At 37.9% G+C, this 20,492-nt stretch overlaps 1 protein-coding gene and 1 long non-coding RNA gene across 2 annotated transcripts in view; one reads left to right on the top strand and one right to left on the bottom strand.

The window, feature by feature from the left end:
- Positions 1–1,067: 1,067 nt before the first annotated feature.
- On the top strand, positions 1,068–13,125 carry zbtb32 (zinc finger and BTB domain containing 32). The gene is made up of 5 exons (XM_042490529.2): positions 1,068–1,158; positions 3,991–5,049; positions 6,109–6,212; positions 8,992–9,159; positions 10,806–13,125. The coding sequence occupies exons 2-5, from the start codon at positions 4,022–4,024 to the stop codon at positions 11,033–11,035; spliced, it is 1,530 nt and encodes a 509-aa protein (XP_042346463.1). The 5' UTR covers positions 1,068–1,158; positions 3,991–4,021; the 3' UTR covers positions 11,036–13,125.
- The window catches only part of LOC121946121 (uncharacterized), a 22,656-nt gene continuing 8,083 nt past the window's right edge, over positions 5,920–20,492 (bottom strand). The window contains exons 2-5 of the long non-coding RNA XR_006105992.2: positions 18,166–18,293; positions 17,062–17,433; positions 15,911–16,047; positions 5,920–9,056 (exon numbers count right to left, since the gene is read on the bottom strand). This is a non-coding gene — a long non-coding RNA (uncharacterized LOC121946121). The remainder of the gene's footprint in view (positions 9,057–15,910; positions 16,048–17,061; positions 17,434–18,165; positions 18,294–20,492) is intronic.

The raw sequence follows: 20,492 nt of genomic DNA, 5'->3' as shown, positions 1-20,492 counted from the left end.
CTCTTTCAGCTCTGTTTTGGTCTCTCCTTAATACTCCACTGTGTTCATCAGTTATGTGCTTACTTTGTATGTCAGCTGGATTAAACAAAAGCATCTTGCAAGTTTTGATATAATTACATAAATATCCACATATTATATCAAATAATATATATGTTTTTGCATTTAACATAGCAAAAGTAGATGAAATATGATATAATTAACAAAAAAGGAAGTGCCTCTAAAATGTGTATGAACCTAGGCTGCTAATCAAAGCTAATTTCAAATACTGTATAAAGTTCTCACTGCTTGATTATTAACGATTATTAAAGGCAAACAAAGAAGTCACAATGTACATGACCACCGAGGTCTGCTTAACTGACCAGTTCTCTACAGTTGACCTATTTACAGGTTTTCACACTGACATCTGACATATCGGAAGGACAAAGCAGATATTTCTATTTAGAGGGTGCAGGGTTCAGTCAGGCCTACAGCCCTGTGTAGTGGTACCATCGGGCTTTTGTCTGTATGTTTCCTGTCACAGATCAGTGCCTTTCAAGTGGTTTTTGTCTCAGCACAGAACAGCCTATTAATGTAGTGACCAACAAGTGAGGCTGGAGTGAAAGAAAATTGTGTACAGCATACATCAGTAGGCCATCAGTAAGGCACGCAACTATCCTTTGAACCACTGACCCTGTTTCTCTCCCTCTTTCTCAATCTCTCTCTCTCTCTCTCTCTCTCTCACACACACACACACACACACACACACACACACACACACAGTCTTTTCTCAGTTTCTGAAAATGTGTTACCTTTATTACATCTATATACATATATATCAATATATGTTGTCTACAATCTACAACAATTAAAGAGCATTAAATAGTAAAACTGCCTCCATACTTGAAGCAAACTACTATAACAAAATTATTAAAAGAACGTGTTTACTTTAAAATAAGTCAAGCTCTTATATTACAAAAAAAAACATTTAGCACCATAATCAATGAACCAATAAGGGAAAGAGACAAGTTGAAGAGGAGGGACTGTAAAGACAAAGGAGGAAACCACCCTGTCCCTCACCAAAACCTGTACCCAGACAGACATGTCACTTTGCAAGTCACTTCACAGTCATGATGCGAGGTAGCTCATCATTCTCCAGCGAGAACATTTACTAAACGCCGGGTAAGTGGCTCATTCACACAGCTTGCTGCTTCTTAAGTTTCCAAGACACAAAACCACAACAGAAAACTTTAGCGCTGCTCATCTTTGGTCTGATGTTTTCTATGCTCTACTGTAAACACAACCTTGTGTGCCGCTATTGATCCTATTGGCCGTACAGGCTTTAAGTTCTAGCTTCACTTTTGTAACTCCAGACCTTTACATGTGAGCTGTGGGGAGGCTGCTGTTAACTTCATGTCCTGTCAAAGGATGTGTAAATCTGAGGTTTTCCCCCGTGTAAGCATTGAGATAGTACTTTGACTGCAAAGAGCTCAAAGACCTGCTAACTATGTCACAACTCTGCAAAAGTGCATTGCAGATTTGAGCCGCATTGGGGGAATTTAATTATTGCACAAGCCAGTTTATTACAAAATCAAGTATATTCTGGAAATATTAAAGACTGAGGCAAGGATTACAAGGACTTGAAGCAAAAGTAAAACAGAATACAATACAGTAAAATAATTGATTTAATACCAAGCGGCCTCGAAAGAACACAACTGCATGTACTACTTCAACGCATAATTGAAAATTATGCATCAGCTATATCAAATTGATGTGAGGAGGAGGAAAGCCACAATATCTGAAAGTACAATATAACAAACTGTTGACACTGAAGTTTATGGACTGGCACAGAGAACGTTGCTATAAGAATTAAAGGTTTGCATCTTATACAACATAGGGATTGCTTTTAAAGTTTGTGCAAAATCTCCTTGCGCATAAAACATGTTTACTGACGTTGCTTTCAAGTAATTTATCCGAAAATACATTGTTAAACACCGTATGAATCCTCTCACAAAATAACTATTGTCACAGTGCCGCTACTATGACAACAACAGTGATACAATTATCCCACTATGTATTATATATTATTATCATTATCATCATTATTTTTTTTTTTAATTATTATTTGCGAGGACATTTATATGAATAAAAATGACTACTATAAAAAATGCATGACTGCACATTGTAAAAAGGAAATTTTCATTGAGCATGAAATAAATAATCTATGCCACTATTTATTTATTTATTTATTTTAAAGATCATTTTTTGGGGCTTTTATTGCCTTTAATGGACAGGACAGTTTAAGTGTGAAAGGGGGAGAGAGAGAGGGGGCGACATGCAGCAAAGGGTCGAGGCCGGAACTGAACGCGCGGACGCTGCGGCAAGGATACAACCTCTGTATATTGGGTGCCGCTCTATCCACTGAGCCACCCCTATAATTTATGTTATAAATTAATATAATAATATAATTTATTTAATACATTTGTGACTGTAAACAAAGTTGTATGATGTCATATATAAGCAATATGGTACAATTCTGATCAGGCAGCACATGACTTTGACGGCCATAAATTGTGTACTGCTTTATATCCATGTACGCAGACGATACAATCGGCTGCACTGAACTGATGCATGCTTGATTTGCATGATAATTTCCCTGCGTGCTCTGCACTCAAAATTTTCAAACTGAGTATCTAAGAGATTTTTTTTTTTTAATTAAAAAAATACTGGCCGATTCTTATCAAATACAGTAATCAAACTGACTTTCTACTTCTGATACTGGAGCTGCGTCACTGTCAGTTTCACTCTCAGCGCTATGTGTTGTTGTGATTAAATTATAAATGAAATAAAGTTGAATTTTAAATTTTTAAATTTTTGGTTTAACATTTTCCAATAATATTCATTAATTTATGTGATTAAGAGCAGAGAGAGCAAGTTTTGGAGAGCGTGCATGCAAAAATGCATACAATTCCAGTAACTAGAAAACTAAATGTCATTTCGTTTCACATCTACTTTCCATTTACAGTCAACATCAGATTGCAGGACCGATTGGGGTTGCAATTGTGCAAAAAAAAAAGTCTGTAATAGCTCACAGTACTTGTGACCTCTGCTGCAGAAACCAACCACACACTGTATAATCATAAAAGTTCATTATAGACTTCAGAGTGTGTGAAGATGACAACCTCTCGGGCATCCGGTAGTTTCAACATACAGCCACAGTGTTTTCATCCATGCATTCTCAATTGCAGGTGTAAAATTCCAAATATTTCAGTCATACTAACATATTTGCATATTCCAACCCTCCGCACCCTTTGCATTTGATGTTTATCACATCCAAATACAGTCAGCCAAATATAGTTATTGTTCTTGATGCTTAAACTTTACTCATGTTTACTCATGTGTACAGTCATTAGTCATGGTTTCATATACTGTTAGGGCTTTGTGGCTTTAGAGTGTGTATGTGAGCACCAAATATCAAAGCTTTCACTAAACACAGTACTTTTCCACACATCAACCATATATTTCAGACATGATATGAGACACAGTTGTGATTGATGAAAGTTTTTCTCCATATTTCATAGTCTTTGTGTGAATTCTACTGATTGTAAACATGTAAATACATATGTGGGTTACTTGCAGTAAAATAAAAAACCGTAACAACTTACAGACTCTTCTACAAACTAGTTGAAAATCAAATTCACTGTTGCACTCGTTGCAATATAAACAAGTAATGAAATCACCTACATTCTGCCCCCTCAACTCTCACTGCAAGTAATGCTTTCTGGAGAGGATGGAAAAAAAAACTGTCCAAACCACAGAGAAACCTATTATCTGTGAATCAATAACCAATCCCTGCCGTTGATTTGCAAAGTGATTTTCCAACTTACAATTTAGCATTTCTAGAAATGCCGCATACCTGATAACGACCTGACAAACAGGTGGAACTAATTCTGACACAGTGTGGGCACTATCTGATCTCAGATTATTTTTGTTCCTTTGACTTTTTCTTTTCAGACTTTTGATAATATTTCTACAAACTTCAGAAATGATCAGAATCGACAACACCCAATACTTCCACTTTCTGCAGCAGGCAGATGTCTTACGTCGCTCGGGGACGCTCTGTGATGCCATCATCTCGGTAAAGAGTAAAACTTTCAGGGCTCATCGGCTAGTATTGGCTTGTGCTAGTAAAAGACTAGCGCAGCAGCTAGCCCAGGGAGACACAGACAGCCCAGTCCACTGCACTCTGGAGTATTTCTCACCCCGCACCTTCCAGCAAGTTCTGGACTTCACCTACGCACAGACTCTTGAGGTGTCTGAAGATGACCTGCACTTGCTGCTGAGAGCTGCTCAGCTGCTGGAAATGCAGCTGCTGGAGCACCAGTGCCGAAAGCAGCTGGACAATCTCGACTACAGAGCCAGAGATGATGACGAAAAAAGGGACATCACAAGTGTCAAAGAAGAGGAGGGAAGTGCAGAGGAGAATGATCAAAAGCAAAAAGGAAGTCCACTTCAAGAGGAGAAGCTCCAAGAGACTTTGTCCCCAGTAGAGCAGGCAAGCGACTGCATTATCATGGAAAACCTTTCACCCTCTGATCCTGCTAAGAACCCCGACAGTCCACCATTCCCAAGAAAGAAGCCCAAACTGCCCCCTGTGTCAGCACCATCCTATAACAGAGACAGTGTTACCGTGAGGCCGGCCAGCAGCAGTAACTCTTTCTCCTCTCCCTGGACTTTCCCTCCAAACATGTGGAGCTCTGTGAGCACCCTGCAGCGGATAGCAGAGAACTATTCAAGCTTAATTGCAACTCACCCCCTACAGTCTCCAAACCAGTCCTCTGTAGCATACCCATTCTCCCTCTCCACCCCCCACATGTTCCCCCTGCTAGGCTCTCGTTTTCAAACCCCTGTTCACAGCTCCGTAATGGGCTACTCTGGCTTTTATCCACGTTATACACAAAACCTTTACACTGGGTCGACAGGGATGGGGAGCCTAATCAAGCAAGGCCTGTTAAAAAGAAAAAAAGTCAGCCAGAGAGCGTTTACTGGGGCCGCACAAACCAGTGAGCCGAGGTAAGTCAGCACTCGGACATGAATTCGGAAACTTTTTTTTATTTTCTGTCAGTCTCCTTATTTTTCCTCTCACAGTCATCTCGAATCCCCTTATTTGCTCAATTGTTCCCTTACGACAGCTTTGGTACCTGACTCACTGCTGTTTGTCTGAGATCAAGCCTCCTGCACTTTCCAACTAGAGCAGTTTCACCTGTTAACCCTTCCCTGCCAGACCTAGTCAGTCCGTTTTTTTTTTTTGTTTTTTTTTTTTGATAAATCATAATTCTAATTTTCAGACTAACTACATCACAAAAGAGCAAAGAGACACACGAGTGATTTTTCCAAAAAAAGACACATTTAAGTTTTGGGTTTTTTTTGTTGGATTAAAACAAACAATACTTGTTCTAATTCTGAATGAATTTACCACTGCCGTTTTGTGGTACTACTAGACAGAGTGAAACTGACTTGACTTTGTTTTTGGGTAATTTTCCTCCTTTTGTGATCATGTACAGTGTTCCACACAGTCTAATCACACAGTGTGTAAAGGGGAGCCCCCTAAATTTCTCCCCTGCTTTGCAGAATTCAAGATTTTCCACCCACTGAAACAAGGTTTCAGTGTTTAGACTGGCTGTGTCTATACCACAAGAAATTGTTCAAAACATTAATGTATGTGTGTGTGTGTGTGTGTGTGTGTGTGTGTGTGTGTGTGTGTGTGTGTTTTGTTTGGGTTTTTTTTTTGGGTTTTTTTTTTGGTTTTTTTTGTGGGGGGTATTTTTCCAGCATCTCCTCATTATCCCGTTCTTTCTACTGTCACATTATACTAAAGTTATATGCACTTCTACCCAGAATGAGCACTATAAATATCTTGTGGTTGTACATGGAGAGGAAGGAAAGGGTGTTAAAGGATGTAATCTGTGATAACGCATAATGTTAAAAAATATTTGCATACTGACAGTTTTTTCCACACAAGACTTTTACTTGCAGTATATTACAGTACAGTATCTCTTTGGAGTGCAAATACAAGCAGTGTCTTTACAATGGTATTTTCAAGCCTTGCATCAGAAAATGTATTTTTCGCAGTTACCATGAGGGGCCCAAAGCCAGCAGAGAGAGAATCAAAGACTGCCAACACTGTAACACAAGCGCCCGTGGTGATCCAGTGCTGCGGGACTCAACACCACCAGGTAATGGCATCATTATAACAGAGAACATACTGTTTTTGAATAATTACAGCACAAAAAACGTACTAGTATGACTGCACAATACGATCAAAGCTGTACCGGTGCTTATCTAGTGTAGAACCAATAAATTTAACGCGACAGTAAGACAGTTCTTGCCATGACCCCTAACCTCGGCAGACTCCAGCTACATAGCTACGCAATGGAAAGTGATAAAGAGAGTTGTGGTTTTGAGAGCATGGTGCAGCAGGAGCAGGAGTGTGGTTACTAGATACAGCTAGATATATGCAGTACAGTATGCACTGCATCGCAACAGTGGTTTTTCCTATACCAAACAAAAATCAAACCTATTAATTCATTATAATTATTACTGTAATAGGAATGTAAGTCTCTGCAATACCACAAAAAAATTAAAGTGTGAGTGAGTGTGTGTACATGCGCGAGTTTGATAGTTTGTCTTGTACAATCAAGCTGATTAACATGTTTTATCTGATGGAACATTATGTTCATACTTGAAGAGATCAGGCGACGTTAAAACTGTGCTGTAGTGTCTGCAGTGTCATAACTGAGCAAAAGTGCTAAAGATAATACTACTCGGCACTTATTGAAAATCAGTCTAATATATAAAATGTGTGGGAAAAATGAAGCATTTAAGCACCTGTGTTTAGTGTTTTTATGTTATGTCTCACTGTCCTTTTTTTAATTTTCAAAATTATATTACTGCAGTGTAAATTAAAAAATTATCTATATAAGATGTAAGATATTTAAAAGTGAGAACTACAAAGACATATTGGACAGGAAACATGCTAATGACAGCAGGTCTCAGTAGCTTTTGTTTAGAGTGGTGAGTGTTCAATTGTTGTGGTTTAGTCTCTTGATTTCCCCTACTACAGTACACCCCCTGCTTATTTCAGCATCCTGTCTATACTATGAGGCCCAAGTTTTCACTTGAGTAACCTGAAAAAATATAAGGGACTGAAATGCTTCAGAGTTGCTCCTTTAACCTCAAAATCACACCTTTCTAACCTTAAAAGACTCACTGACATACGTGACTGCAGAAGAGACGTGTGCACAGAGACAGGAAAGTAAGCTCATACAAACTGAATATATTGTCTTGCAACAGGATGCTGATCAAAAATAGACTTGTGCCTCTAAAAGATGATAAAAAAATACTGTGTATCGACTGATATGGTGTTCTAATGCTTGTGCAATAAATATTTATTGATTACCATTAAGATTAATTATTATTATGTCAATTAAGTCAGGGAATCTTATAATCCAGACTTTGACTGCTACTGTTAATTCAAGCAGGATTTTCTTTATAAAGTGGTGCTGTATTGTCGATTGATCTGATGAATGTTTTTTATTCAATAAATCCATTAATGGTTTGATTTATAATGTGTTACTACCATACTATTTACTATGGCAGAAACATATTTAGTATGTCCCAGTGCATAGTTTGTCAAATGCAGTAAGTTGGAAAAATACCAGGATGTCCTACTACATCTGGTCATATTTTGCAGTATGCAAGCCAGCATGCTTTTCTGGCTCTCTTGACCCACAATTCTCTGCACAGCAGAAGATTCGTCACATTGACTGAGCCATAGACAGATGACAGCTTGACAGGTCATTGACAGTTGTTAGAAGCTGCAATGGTGGACTTTTTAAGGGCAGCTGCTGTACCTACTCAAAGTAAATTTGGAAGGCAGCAATAGTGAAAAGCCAAGTTCAAGGTGACATCATCAGATATTTTGTTTTCTTCAACTAACAGTCCAACCCCCAAAGATAAAATGTGCTTTAAAAAAAAAAAAAAAAAGCTGGAACTACTGGGAATTCATGATTATTCAAATAAATCCAATAATTAATCAAATAATGAATTTTCTCCATTAGTCCTCTATTCATGCAGCTCTAAAATGAAATGAGTTAATCTTTTTAAAAGTAGTCAGTTACATTGTTTACTTGCATGTCCCTTTGCTCTCAGCTGGGAACTTCTATTTTAAAAAATACCTTTTGTCAGTTTCACTAAAACTGCCTCTTTATCCACATAGTAGTACATGAGACTGATAAGCTATGAAAAAAAAGTTCCCCCTTCTCAGGCAGTTACTCATAGTTCTTCTAATGACATTACCACATGTCGACGCAGTTTATAACGCAGCTGTCAATCAATGCTCAAGAGCTAAAAAGTACACAAAAATATGACTCGAAAACATCTGAGGCGAGAAACAGGCAATCCAGTAAAAGAACCTCGATTCATATTTGATCAGGGCTGATAGTTTTACGGTTTGACCTCAGTTCATGAGCAATGATTTACAGCTGCGTTACAGGCTGCTGGTTATTTTCATTCATGCATTCTTACAAATGCCATTAGAAGTCCTACGAGGAGGCAGAGGGGTTTTTTTTTTCACAGACGATCTGTGTCATGTACATGTACAGTTTCAGTGAACATGACAATTATTTTGATAAAAGTTTTCAATTACAGCTTTAATGTCCTTCTCCGTTAAGCACTAAATTATACATAAAAGTAACAATTAAGAAATAAGTGCTAAAGAAAAGGCATATATTCAGAAAACAATGCAGTTTTGATAAGCTCACATTTGTTACAGTGTTTAATAGATGTACACATGGAAGTTCCACATCATACTCCAAAACACTTTCACGGGACTGTTAGCTGGAGCTGGAACTGAACCACAGTACCTCTAAATTGCAACATGTTTTTGTGAACAGGGCCCCTTACTGTCCACCGAAATATTCACACCTATTTTCCCTCATTTTGTTGTTTGCAAAGGTGACGCCTGTGCAGGGTGTCGGTTCTGTGGAAGAGGAGATGAGGTGCAGCGTGAACCGCAGTCCCTTCGACAAGAGAACAGAGGAGAAAAACCCTATCAGTGCCAACACTGTCCTAAAAAGTTCAGTCTGAAACACCAACTGGACACACACCACCGAGTTCACACCGGTAAGCAAACTATTTAATCGGCAGTGCAAAGCCAAAAGTGCTTTTTCTGATAGCTTGGCAAAAATAACTTTTAAGGTTTATAAGGAGATTCTTTTTCTGAAGGGAACTTTTAAACTCCGTCTCAGTTACCATTCAGCTGAGTATACTTAAATGTTAAGATCTGAGATTATGCCTACCTACAATGATAGATAATAATCTTTGTATATTTTGTGGCACAATCGAGCAAAAACTACAAATAATCACCAGGGGAATTTTATTATTCAACATATTTGTTCTTGTCCAAAATCTAGAGACAAAGTGAATACAGATAAACTGGGTCATCAGGTCAGAGGAGCCAAATAAATACAAAAGTATTTGTATACTTTGATTTTAAAAAGCCAATGGCATGAAACAACTGAAAAGCAACAACAGTAGAGTAAGGCTGAGGCTGCTTAAGTCAGTGGGATTCTCTAAAGTCCCTAAAGTTTGTTGTTAGCATAGCATGTTTTTGAGCTTACACGACCATGCCAGTACTTCTGCATGTTTTAGACAATTTACTACAAGGCATTACCGATTAACATCTTCCGAAGCAGATTGTTGTGTTTTAGATTTTTTGACAAACTGCAGGCGTGTGCTGGTTTCCACTCATTTTAGTACTATGAAACACACTTTACAGGAACTTGAAACTCACAGACTTGAAACTTGCGTGAGATAGAAAATCCTTCAATCAATGAAAAATTTCATGTCTGCTTTAAGTGCTTTAGAGGCTATTATGACTATTTCTGTAGTGTAATGCAATTCAAAGTGTGCACTTACAACTGTATTATCATGCAATGATAGCTTTGACATCAGACAGGCAGAATATTCCATGTGATACATTACCTGTGTTAGGCAATTTTCTCTGTAAATTGGACAGTGTGCAAAGTTTAAGTAATGAAGCACTTGCCAAACAGCATGCGCTTATACAAAATGAAAAAGAAATAATTAGCAACAACTTAAATTCTAGGAGATAACTGGTTGTAAATTGGTTGAAACATGCTATCAAACCACAGGAATGGTGCTCGACATTAAAATAGGTCACTTTTTTCAGAGTAAAAGGGCCAGCATTCAAGTTGAAATGTCATCCTAAAACATTTAATGTAACATGTCATTTAAAACATATATTAATTTGTCCTGAAGCTGAAAAATGAAAACAGCACATATATTGTATCTTATACAACATTTTTAAGACTTTCTCTCATGCACAATTTTCAAAATCTGCTGTAATAGGATTTTCTGTTGAGTTTTAAATGTTACTTGTACTTTTTGTACAGAATTACAGCTGATACATAATTATTGATTTTAGTTTTTGCTACATCAACATGCAGTCATGGATATACCAACACGTAAGTGGTGCATAACTGTTTCGATGGGGATCTGAGATGATTTGTTTAAAAGTGACCAAGTTTAGTTGATTTCACTCCAAATCAAGCAATAGGAAAAAATATACTGCATAAATTGTAGTTGGGTTATATAGCAGGATGTAAAAATGATGATGATGAAAAGATGGTTGAAAACTGGCGAGGAATACACGTCTACACATCCTGAAGTCACGAGGCCCTCTCTCATGTGAGCACACGTCTCTTCATCCTATATTGACTTCCTTCCTATTCTCTCTTTGTTTTAAGGAGAGAAACCCTTCGAGTGCCGTCTCTGTGGTCAGCGCTCACGGGACTACTCGGCCATGATCAAGCACTTGCGGACTCACGGCGGAGCGACACCCTACCAGTGCACAGTGTGCCTGGAGTTCTGCAACAGCCTGGTCGCCATGCAGAGGCATTTGAAGAGCCACTCAGTGCAGGACTTCCCTCCTGACTGGAGCATCAACAGCACCTATCTGTACATCTCACACATCTGAGCCGCACACAGACACTGCTGTCTACACAAAGTTCTCATAAATGTAGCTTTAGTTTGTGCCTCTCATGTACTATCATTACATTTGACACACAGAGCAGAGCATTTGTTTTTCTGAAGGAGAAGGAGAAAATACCAAGATGGTCCTTTCACAATTACCACTGTTTTAAAGCTATAACAATATATGAGAGGCACAAACTAGAGCCGACGCAGGTGTCACATTAACCTCTATACAAACTGAAACTGATCTATTCTTATTCACGACACAACACACTGCTCTAGAAAAGAAAAATGTGGCACTTATTTCCAATGACATGTCAGAAAAGGTACTGAAAGTGTTTATCATTTCACATTAGGTCATGTACGCGCATTAAAGCCACATAAGCAGCTCCTCCTCGTCAAATGACGCAGACACCTTCCCTCTTACTTTCATAATTATTGGACCACTTTTGTAAACTTTGTAAGTTTGACTTAGGTTTATAGCACCCTCATGAGGGCAACCACTGTAACAATCACTTTGTCTTTCTGTAGAAAAGCTCAAAAATGTATCACCATGTTAAAACAGGACTAAGGTGTAATGTTTGCAGTTGGAAAAAGGAATGTTTTTTTTTAAGTCCTGTTAGATACAAACAGGTCTACATTCACTGATCCAGATTTAGCTGTTTCTGTCGGTATGCTTTACTTCTCTCATTAAAATTCAATTGTATCTATACCATTTTAAAGAAGCAGTGTGTGGGATTTTTTGGCATCTTGCAGTGAGGATTGCAGATTGCAACCAGCTAAAACTTCTCCCATGTGCATAGTGTCAGTGTTAATTGTTCAAGAGGTTTTTACCAGGAGCCTAAGGGAAGCTGTTTTCTTCTCCAAAGCACACCAAACAGGTGAATAAAACCAGTAGAAACACAGAGAAAAAGAGTTTCAAATGAGTGTTTCTCTGATGTTGTACAGCTTGTCACAGACAGGTTGCAAGACTAGCACCTGCGAAAGATCCAAAGTTTAGCAGATTTTTAACGAGAGCCGAATTATCCGTAGAGGTCTCTTCTTCTCAAAAACAAATGAAAATGTTGATTTAAAATACCCCAAAAACACAGCATAAATCAGTTTCTCATCAAAAATTAGTGTTATATTGACGTTTTTTAGCTCATCACACAGTTGCTACTCTTTGATGGTGTCAACGCCAAACGTGATAGGCCCTATTTAGAGCGAGTGTTTGATTTGTCTGCTCTTGGTTACTGTAGTAACATGGCAGTACAACATGGCTATCTCCATGGATAAGGACCTGCTCCCTATGTAGATATAAGAGGTTCATTCTAAGGTATTCAAGAAACAACTATTCTTATTTCAAGGTGATTATACACAGAAAAAACACTTTCAAAATATTTCATTTGTGCCCCTAAATCCTACACACTGAACCTTTAAAATATTTACTTTGTTATGACCCTGTGTTATGATACTCAGAGAAAAGCAGGAAGAGAAGGTTTGGAGAGTTTTTCCAGTGCATGGACCTTGAGGCTTGGCACTGCTTATGTGACAAAACTCACCCGAGTCCCAATCGTGGCATCATTAAAACGTTAGCGAGATTGTATTTATGTAACATTGACAATCTGGAATGTCGTGGATAGTTTAAGTGCTCTGATTCATTTAACTGACTGCAGGCAGCTATGTCTCTCCACACAGTGACAAACAGTCCAGCATTTCTTTCTTCTTTCATTAGTAGATCTTTTACATTGTCAGTCACTGATGCAGAGCTGCCTAACTCACTAGTTGCAGCTCAAATGCATAGATATACTAAGTAAATGTCAAGTGGTGTTTACCTGCAATACCAGGCCACAAGTTATATGACTGCAAAGCTATGCCAGAATCCTCATATCATATGCAACAGTATGTAACCACGCACAGTGCTTCCCGGAGGGAGCTTTCAATAAAGCTTTCAAGCCTGTTTCCACTGAAAGCTATTTGTTAATTTGTTCAGTATTATCTTAATGTGTATGATAGTTTAGAGAAAACTTTAACATGTTTTTCATTAGTAGGCTTTAATGATCATATGCCTTATTTTAAACTACTAATGCATTGAATAAAAAAGCTTACATGCAAGAGCTTTTTTGGAAATTACTTGTAGTTTGTACAAATGAACAAAAAATACATGTAGAAGTTAAAGTTTATGATAAGATACGATAAGATAAGATATGATATGATACCATACAATACACGTTATTGTCCCCATAGCGGAAATTTGACTTGGACTCAGTGCTGCACAGATAATGCCTTCACACTTACAACAAAAACAACAGTCAAACCCAATGGCCTGAACAAAAACAACACCAGATACGCAACTGCACATAGTCCCAGTTTCACTTAATACAAATTGTGCACACATTGCACACGACACCTACTGCACTCACCCACAAATAAAAACACCATGAGACTATATAACACACAATTTCTCAGGCAGCATTGTTTAAAGGTTTTACAGAGGAAGGAACAAAAGAGGTTTTAAAACAACTGAGTTTGCAGTGGGGGGCTCTATATCGTACACATACATATACATGTCAAGTACATGCTTTAAACAATTTCTAACTAATTTTCATACTCCAAATGTTCCTGTCTTTACAGGATACGATTAATGATCATTAAACTATGCAAAGAAACTGTATACCTTACTTATGACAAGATAAAGGGTGTTTTACATTTTGAAATTTATATAAAAAAACTTTTTTTTTTCTCATGCAGATTAAGGTACTGATTTCCCCCCAAAACTGCTTTTTATCATTGCATTGGTCCAGTAGCAAATGCAATACTGTGATCAGTGTTTGTTGTTCAGCAGTCTGTGTTGGGGTCCCTGTGTCTACACATGACATGTACAGCACGTGAAATCGCGGAGACTGATAATCCACTTTAACTGAGAATACATTTAGGCATTAATGCAGCACATTTGATGATTTAAAGAGCCCATTTTGCAGCAGCCATTTCACCTTGTCATTGTAGGAAAAGCACAGGTGTCACTAATAACAATAACTCAGACTCTGTTATATTTAAGTGCCCCACTTTAGTCAATGAAACTGCACAAATACCTGGAACCTGAAACTGGCACAGATAAAATGGAATCAGCCCTTAGCTTAACTCCTACTCTGAACAGAAGTTGTCCAATCATAGTTTAGCAACCCCTTACTAGGCATAGCAGATGTTTTCTAAGTTTAGGCTTGCCTTGGTCCAGGCCTTTTTAATCTGCTGAGTAGTTGGTCTGGCATCATGACATGAAACAGCACTTTCTCATTTGAAATCCAATGAGCGCTTCATGGGATACTACATACTACCACAGTGCTCATACAGGGCTTTAGTGAGAGCTATACCAAGCATCTAGAAAGTTTTAAGATGTGTGTCTGTTTTTAGCCTTTCCACGACCAAAATCACAAGAGCAAAAGCGTAAGGAAGGGAGTGTGTAGCCTACCCAACATAAAATACTGGATAGCGGGGCAGAGAGACACTGCATTATGGAGAGGGGTTATATTTTGTGGCAGACCAAGAATGCAGTCTAAAAGAACATCTATCCTCTTACTTTTGTTAGTGCAACCCATTCCCGGGTCAGTACAACTCCTAGGTTCAGAAAAGATACGTTTTGGGTACAACAAACAACAACAAAACGGCAGTGAATTCATTAAACCACAGCTCTAGTTTGCTCATGAATAGCAAGCCAAGGCAAAGTGCATCACATTTACAGAAATATGAAAAATAAAAGGGATGCACAATATTGATTTTTTGTTGATACAAGATATGCAGATAGACATATCCACTTTTGCCCACCCAATTTCAGTGATCAGCAAGTCTCATTTGTAGTGGAATTAACGTCATATTATACAAGCTGTTATCCAAATGGGCCACCAGCAGATGGAGACATAAAACACAATGCTTTGCTGTGTATGTCATACTCTTTCATTGTGGAAAATATGGAAAATACTTCAAGTTAGGGTTTATGTTTTGCACATGTTGACTTTGTCAATTTAAAAACATTTACGTATCAGTTTGTGATAACTGCAATAATCAGCACATTGGCCTAATTCAATATTTCATTTAAAGCCAATATCTGCTGAAATTGATGATGTGCTGATATTATCGTGCATCCCAACTTTAAACCAAAGAAAATTCTCTTTAGTTGTATCAGTTTTCCTTATGTGGGATTTCAGTTTTAAGTAACAACCAATTAAGTATTTGATGACCAAAGAGGAAAACAGTTCTTTTGCCAGAAGAAATTGATGGCATTATACATTTCTGCAATCCACTAATACATTTGTACATTTCATACAAATCATAGCAATTTCTAAAGTTTCTAAAGTGACATAGTATACGAGCTGATTTTGTCACTGGAAGGTGGAAGGGATGGTGGATGGTGTGATCCTGAGGCGAGAAGCCTGTCAACCTAAAGACCACTGCACAAGACCAACAAACAATAAAACGCCAAATGAAAAGCCACCAAATGTAGCTGTTTTTCAGCTCCCCATCACTGTTTCCACTGAGGACAGTTACACAAAAAAATGGTTCTTTATCAAGACATGGTTGCATTTCCAATTGGGATTGTGCCACCCAATTTGTGGGCATTTTTTGCCAAAACATATATTTTCCTTACCATAACTACGTGGATTTTATATTTTTCTTCCAAAATCTAACCACTGATTACCACAGCATTGTTGAAACATAAGGCTTAAATATATCCCCAACTTAATACCAGTTATATGTTATATATCCATGGTATGCAGAAATGTAAAATACCAACATTTATTTTGGTAGCTAGGTTGGAGAAGAAGTGGTGAGAGTCAACCTAATGTCAGAGTGCACTCTTTAAATAAAATATGTGTTCAAATCAAGGTGACTGACACGATCCTACCAAAAGCAGATAGTTCATCCGGGTATTCCAGTGGCGCTGCAGATCCAGATTCCTGGGATTCAAGCTGGGAAGTTCACCGTTTACTGGACTCATTGGATCTTCTTCACTGGATCTCCTCGCTCAATAAAATATCTGACCTGCATTTACAAACAGACTTATAGTCTTTATTCTGATTTACTTTATTTTACACCTTGGGTTTCTTTTATATTGTACATCATACCAGATCGTAACAAACATAAAAGTAAGCTCTGACTGAATACAAATACTTATCAGGTTGAAAACTATTTTTTTTAGTCTAATTTCCAAATTCTCAAATTATATTATAATTATTTTTGCTCTAACAAAATAAAGAATATCAGGCATGAAATTATTAGTTTCACATTTTCAGCTTAGCCAACATTTGAGTAAGTAATAAAACACAATATATCTAAAAATGAAGCTACAAAACTTTTTCAGTGAAGCAAACTTGTGTTTCCTGTAGTTCATTATTTAAAAGAGGAGAGGGGTGTGTGGAAAACTTGGAGGGGAATCCAAATACTTTTTAAGCCTTGGGTAGGGGGTTGTGTGTTTTTATTTGGCCTAGGGTAAGGACATTCAACTTCAAAGGGTAGCAGGCCATATTAGATATAATTAGATCCCCCAAACCCTCAAGTGTTTAAAGTTTTGAAAGCCACATTTTCTTTTAATCTTTAAAATCACAGCATTTATTATGGCCAGAAACTGTTAAATAGTGTTATTTATGGTGGCTTTTTGAATATTTATATTACCTGGGAGAGTAAAGATACAAAAAAACAAGTCACACCACCACTCTGATAAATAAAGCACAGTCCCTAATACCAGTTTTATCAATTGCGTAAACACATTTGGCCAAATGCTCATTAACTGTGAACACAAATTTCAAGTTTTCAATGTTAAAAGAATAGCTCGAAAATTAGCAGCATGAGGAGAAATTGATTACGAACTGGACATTAGAAGAAATTCCCACAGTTTTCTTTCAGCTAACTGGTTAAAATGACTATGAATTTTGAGAAATGTTTGACACTTGATATTGACCAACTGCTGTAAAATGCAGGAATGGGCTTTACATAAAGCTAACTAAAGGTAACTTCGTTGCTAATCAAATCTAGCAAAACAACTGAGAGCTAGCTTACCGATGCAGGTGAGGTGCAACTAATTAAGACAGCGGTGCGTGTTTTCCTGAACTCCCTTCACTTTCATTGTCCTCAGACGCTCTCTCCTCCGGGATATTATCAAAACTGAATCCACCGTGAGACGGTTGCTTGTCTTAGTCCAGGTCCCCCAGTCTTTAGTGGCTCTGGAGTCTTGTGCCAGAGTCATTAACCGGTGGGCCTGGCTGGCGCTGCAGCGGGTCAGTGGGACCTGGTGGGCGGTGTGAAACCGGCGCAGGTCCGCTCTGAAGGAGCCTTTCTCCGGACTCATGCGGGACTCAAAGCGAGCGCCCCACTCAATCTCAGTGTCAATGTAGGACGTTTTGGCTTGGCACATCATTCCTGTGTGTAAAACTGAGACGGAAGTGGCTGTTAGTTTTCTGCCAAAAATGTGAAATGCCTAATCTGTTTTAAAGTTGAAGTACACATTATTTGCCACAAGATGTCACTGTGTGATCTCCATCGTCGAAACAGTAATGGATGGATGAAAGAATGAAAAAGGGAAGGCTGTGCTCCCACGGTCTAATAAGTCCACCACTTGTGGAAAATTTTGAGAAAAAAAAATCTTGTGAATGTTTGACTCAAAGTGAGTTTCAAAATGACAAATGGTTTCACTTTTCCAAATTTTGACATGACAAACTAGGCACAGTAATGGTGTGTAATACTACTATACTACTATGTCAGCAATACCAGCCATATCAAGTAAATTGTCGATTCCATGACAACACACAGCTTATTTCAATTTGGGACTGAACAGCTTTATGTAAAACATAAATGCCAGCTCTTTTTGCAGCAGTTTATTAACAAAATTGTCAGCTGACAGTTTGATGTGTTTCATCGAAGTGTTTGCTTAGAAAACATGTAAATAATTGATGAAAACTGCAACTGTAAACAAAAATTCCCTGCAGGTGAATTATGTGCCAAACTTTTTCTTGACCAGGAGCAGTCACTACATAAAGTCACTGCTCCATGGCATCTGTTGACAGAAATGATATATAATATTCATAACTGTGTTCATTAGTATAATAACCTGAAAATAAGAATTGTTGTATTCTTGTAATCTCAGAGTGAACTGTTTATACCTACATTTGGAGCAAATCCTCTTTCTTGGAGTCCACCATATTGTTGTACTGTAGCCCAGAACAGACAAACCCAAAAACTGGCTCTAGATAGGTCCATTCGCATTATCGCATCGGCCACCATTCTCCTGCACACTTAGCACATGGGAAAAGTATCAGTAAGTTGCAATCTGCAACTTAATCACTAGATGCTGTTAAATCCTACTCACTAGACCTTTAAAAGAAATAGAGACAGAGCACAAGCATCATACTCTGAAAACAAAGCCAGCTGGAGGCGAAAATAATTGGTGAAAGAATATGCAACCAAATAATGAAACAAAAACAAGATGCTAGTAGCTAGTACTAAAAACAACCTATTTCAGCATTGACAAACCTGGTCTGATCGGTGCCTCTTCTTCTTAACTTGTTTATCTCAGAGAAATGATGCCACTGAATGGCCACACTTTATATGTGAAACTATTTTACCAAAGATGCTCCTCAGGGTTACTATCATTCATGGACTGTCTAGAACAGTCAGTAACATAACAGGAAAAGGGCTTTTCCTGACAACTGAGTGAAAGATATTTAATTTCCTGCTTTTCAAAAAAAAAAAAATCCCTGCTTTTTTGGCGAGATTTCTGCCTTCAGCCTTGATCATAGTTACTTCAAGGAATAATGCTACGAATATAACATGCCCCAACACAATACAAACTATCTTGACTGTACAAAATATCAATGTATCTTCAAATGTTGGGTATATGCAAATAGGCAATAGATGAGCAGCATAGGTGGCATATGATTGGATGTTGACCACGACCCTGTCAATTATTATAAAATTAATAATTAACAAAAGTAAATACGAACTTTAAAGTGGTACTTTCACAATAAATTACAAAAAGGTCATATTTTTTCCACTTTACCCTTGTGATTTTTAGCCAGACTGTTTGAGATTCCTGTCTCTAGTCAAACCAATGAGAGTGACTGGATTTGACTCCGAAGCCATGGTGCTCCAAGGCCATAAAATTACATACAAAAAGGCTTCTCAGTGACCAGTGTTCAGTTAAGCTAAACACTAAAGAAAATTAAACTTAAAATGACTGACTCATCATTTCAATGCTGTGTTCTCTGCAATAAAATAAAAACAAATACAAGTTGTGGGAGCATCTGGCCAGAGAACTGATCAAACTGGAGGAACTTTCTCATAGTTTAAAGAACAGCTTTTTTTGTGGTGTCTGCGCCACAACAACCAGGAACAATAAAATTTATTAGAAGGCCGTTTTATGCGACTTTATAAGCTCCTACTGTAGAGTGTACTCTCCCAGCATAATGGGAACTGTGAGTGACAAAAGTGTACAGCGATTGGTTCTGACATACAAGCGTACATTACTGGTCAAACACAGTCGCCTGAGGTCCAGATCTTGGAATCTGCCCACTTCACCCAGTGTAACAAGTTGACAATTGTGTCTATCAGCCAACTTATACAACCAGTGTAGCACCAGAAACTGCCATGTTCCGGTTAGCTGTGTAAACAACAGACAACACAAACAACAGTTCATTTTTTAAAAAAAGGAAAAACAAACAAATAGAGTGACAATTACTTTCCCCTCTCTCACAGTTTCAATCTGAGTGCATTTAGTTCACAACACCAGATTTATTTATAAGTCTATAATAATTCCAATAGCATATTCCAGACTTTTTTTTCCAATTGGCCTATCCAATAACATTTTGATTAATAAGTTACTCACACAATATTGTAATTCCTCCTGATTTTACAAATAACATGTCAAAGAAAGCACCTGAACATGGCTAGGATAATCACTACACCCTGAAAAAAGGAAATACTGTAAGCATGTGGGAATACATTTACACATTATTAAAAGGAATGTTTGTAGATAATTCACTATGTGAGCAGACAAGTGGGAGTAAATTTATGTTAAGAGAAGGTCAGTTTACTTATTATGGGGTGTATGAATCAGCCTGTTACAACAGCTGTCCTCTTGCAAGAGCTTTCCAAAGGTTAAACAAGACTAAGCCATGCTAGCTGCACAGTGAGGTGGTAAGGTGGTGGTAATGCAGGTATGATGTTTATGCCATGTGCACCATCTTGGTACACATTAGTACGCTAACATTTGCAAATCATAAATAAACACAGAGTAGAGTAGAAGCTGATGGACAAATTACAACTTTGAGCTGCTGATGATGCTAGAAGAAACGTCAGAGGATCACAAAAGTCAGCGGGATTCATCCTCTGGGAAATATGATTGTTCATAGAAAATTATGTGACTGTTCATTTGATAGTTATATAGATATTTCAGTCCAGACCCAAGTGGTGCATTCACTCACTGACCAGCATCG

This window comes from Plectropomus leopardus, chromosome 11 (assembly GCF_026936395.1).
Source record: "Plectropomus leopardus strain MGB_pleo_1.0 chromosome 11, ASM2693639v1, whole genome shotgun sequence".
Taxonomy (NCBI): Eukaryota; Metazoa; Chordata; class Actinopteri; order Perciformes; family Serranidae; genus Plectropomus; species Plectropomus leopardus.
The sequence above is the reverse complement of the archived record's forward strand: the minus strand, read 5'-3'. Positions and strand labels throughout refer to the sequence as shown.

Excerpts from the sequence above, each read along its gene's own strand:
- zbtb32 (XM_042490529.2), top strand. The coding sequence starts at position 4,022 with ATGATCAGAATCGACAACACCCAATACTTCCACTTTCTGCAGCAGGCA. Across the intron at positions 5,050-6,108 it reads GCACAAACCAGTGAGCCGAG|TTACCATGAGGGGCCCAAAG; the intron begins GTAAGTCAGCAC and ends TATTTTTCGCAG. Across the intron at positions 6,213-8,991 it reads GCGGGACTCAACACCACCAG|GTGACGCCTGTGCAGGGTGT; the intron begins GTAATGGCATCA and ends TTGTTTGCAAAG.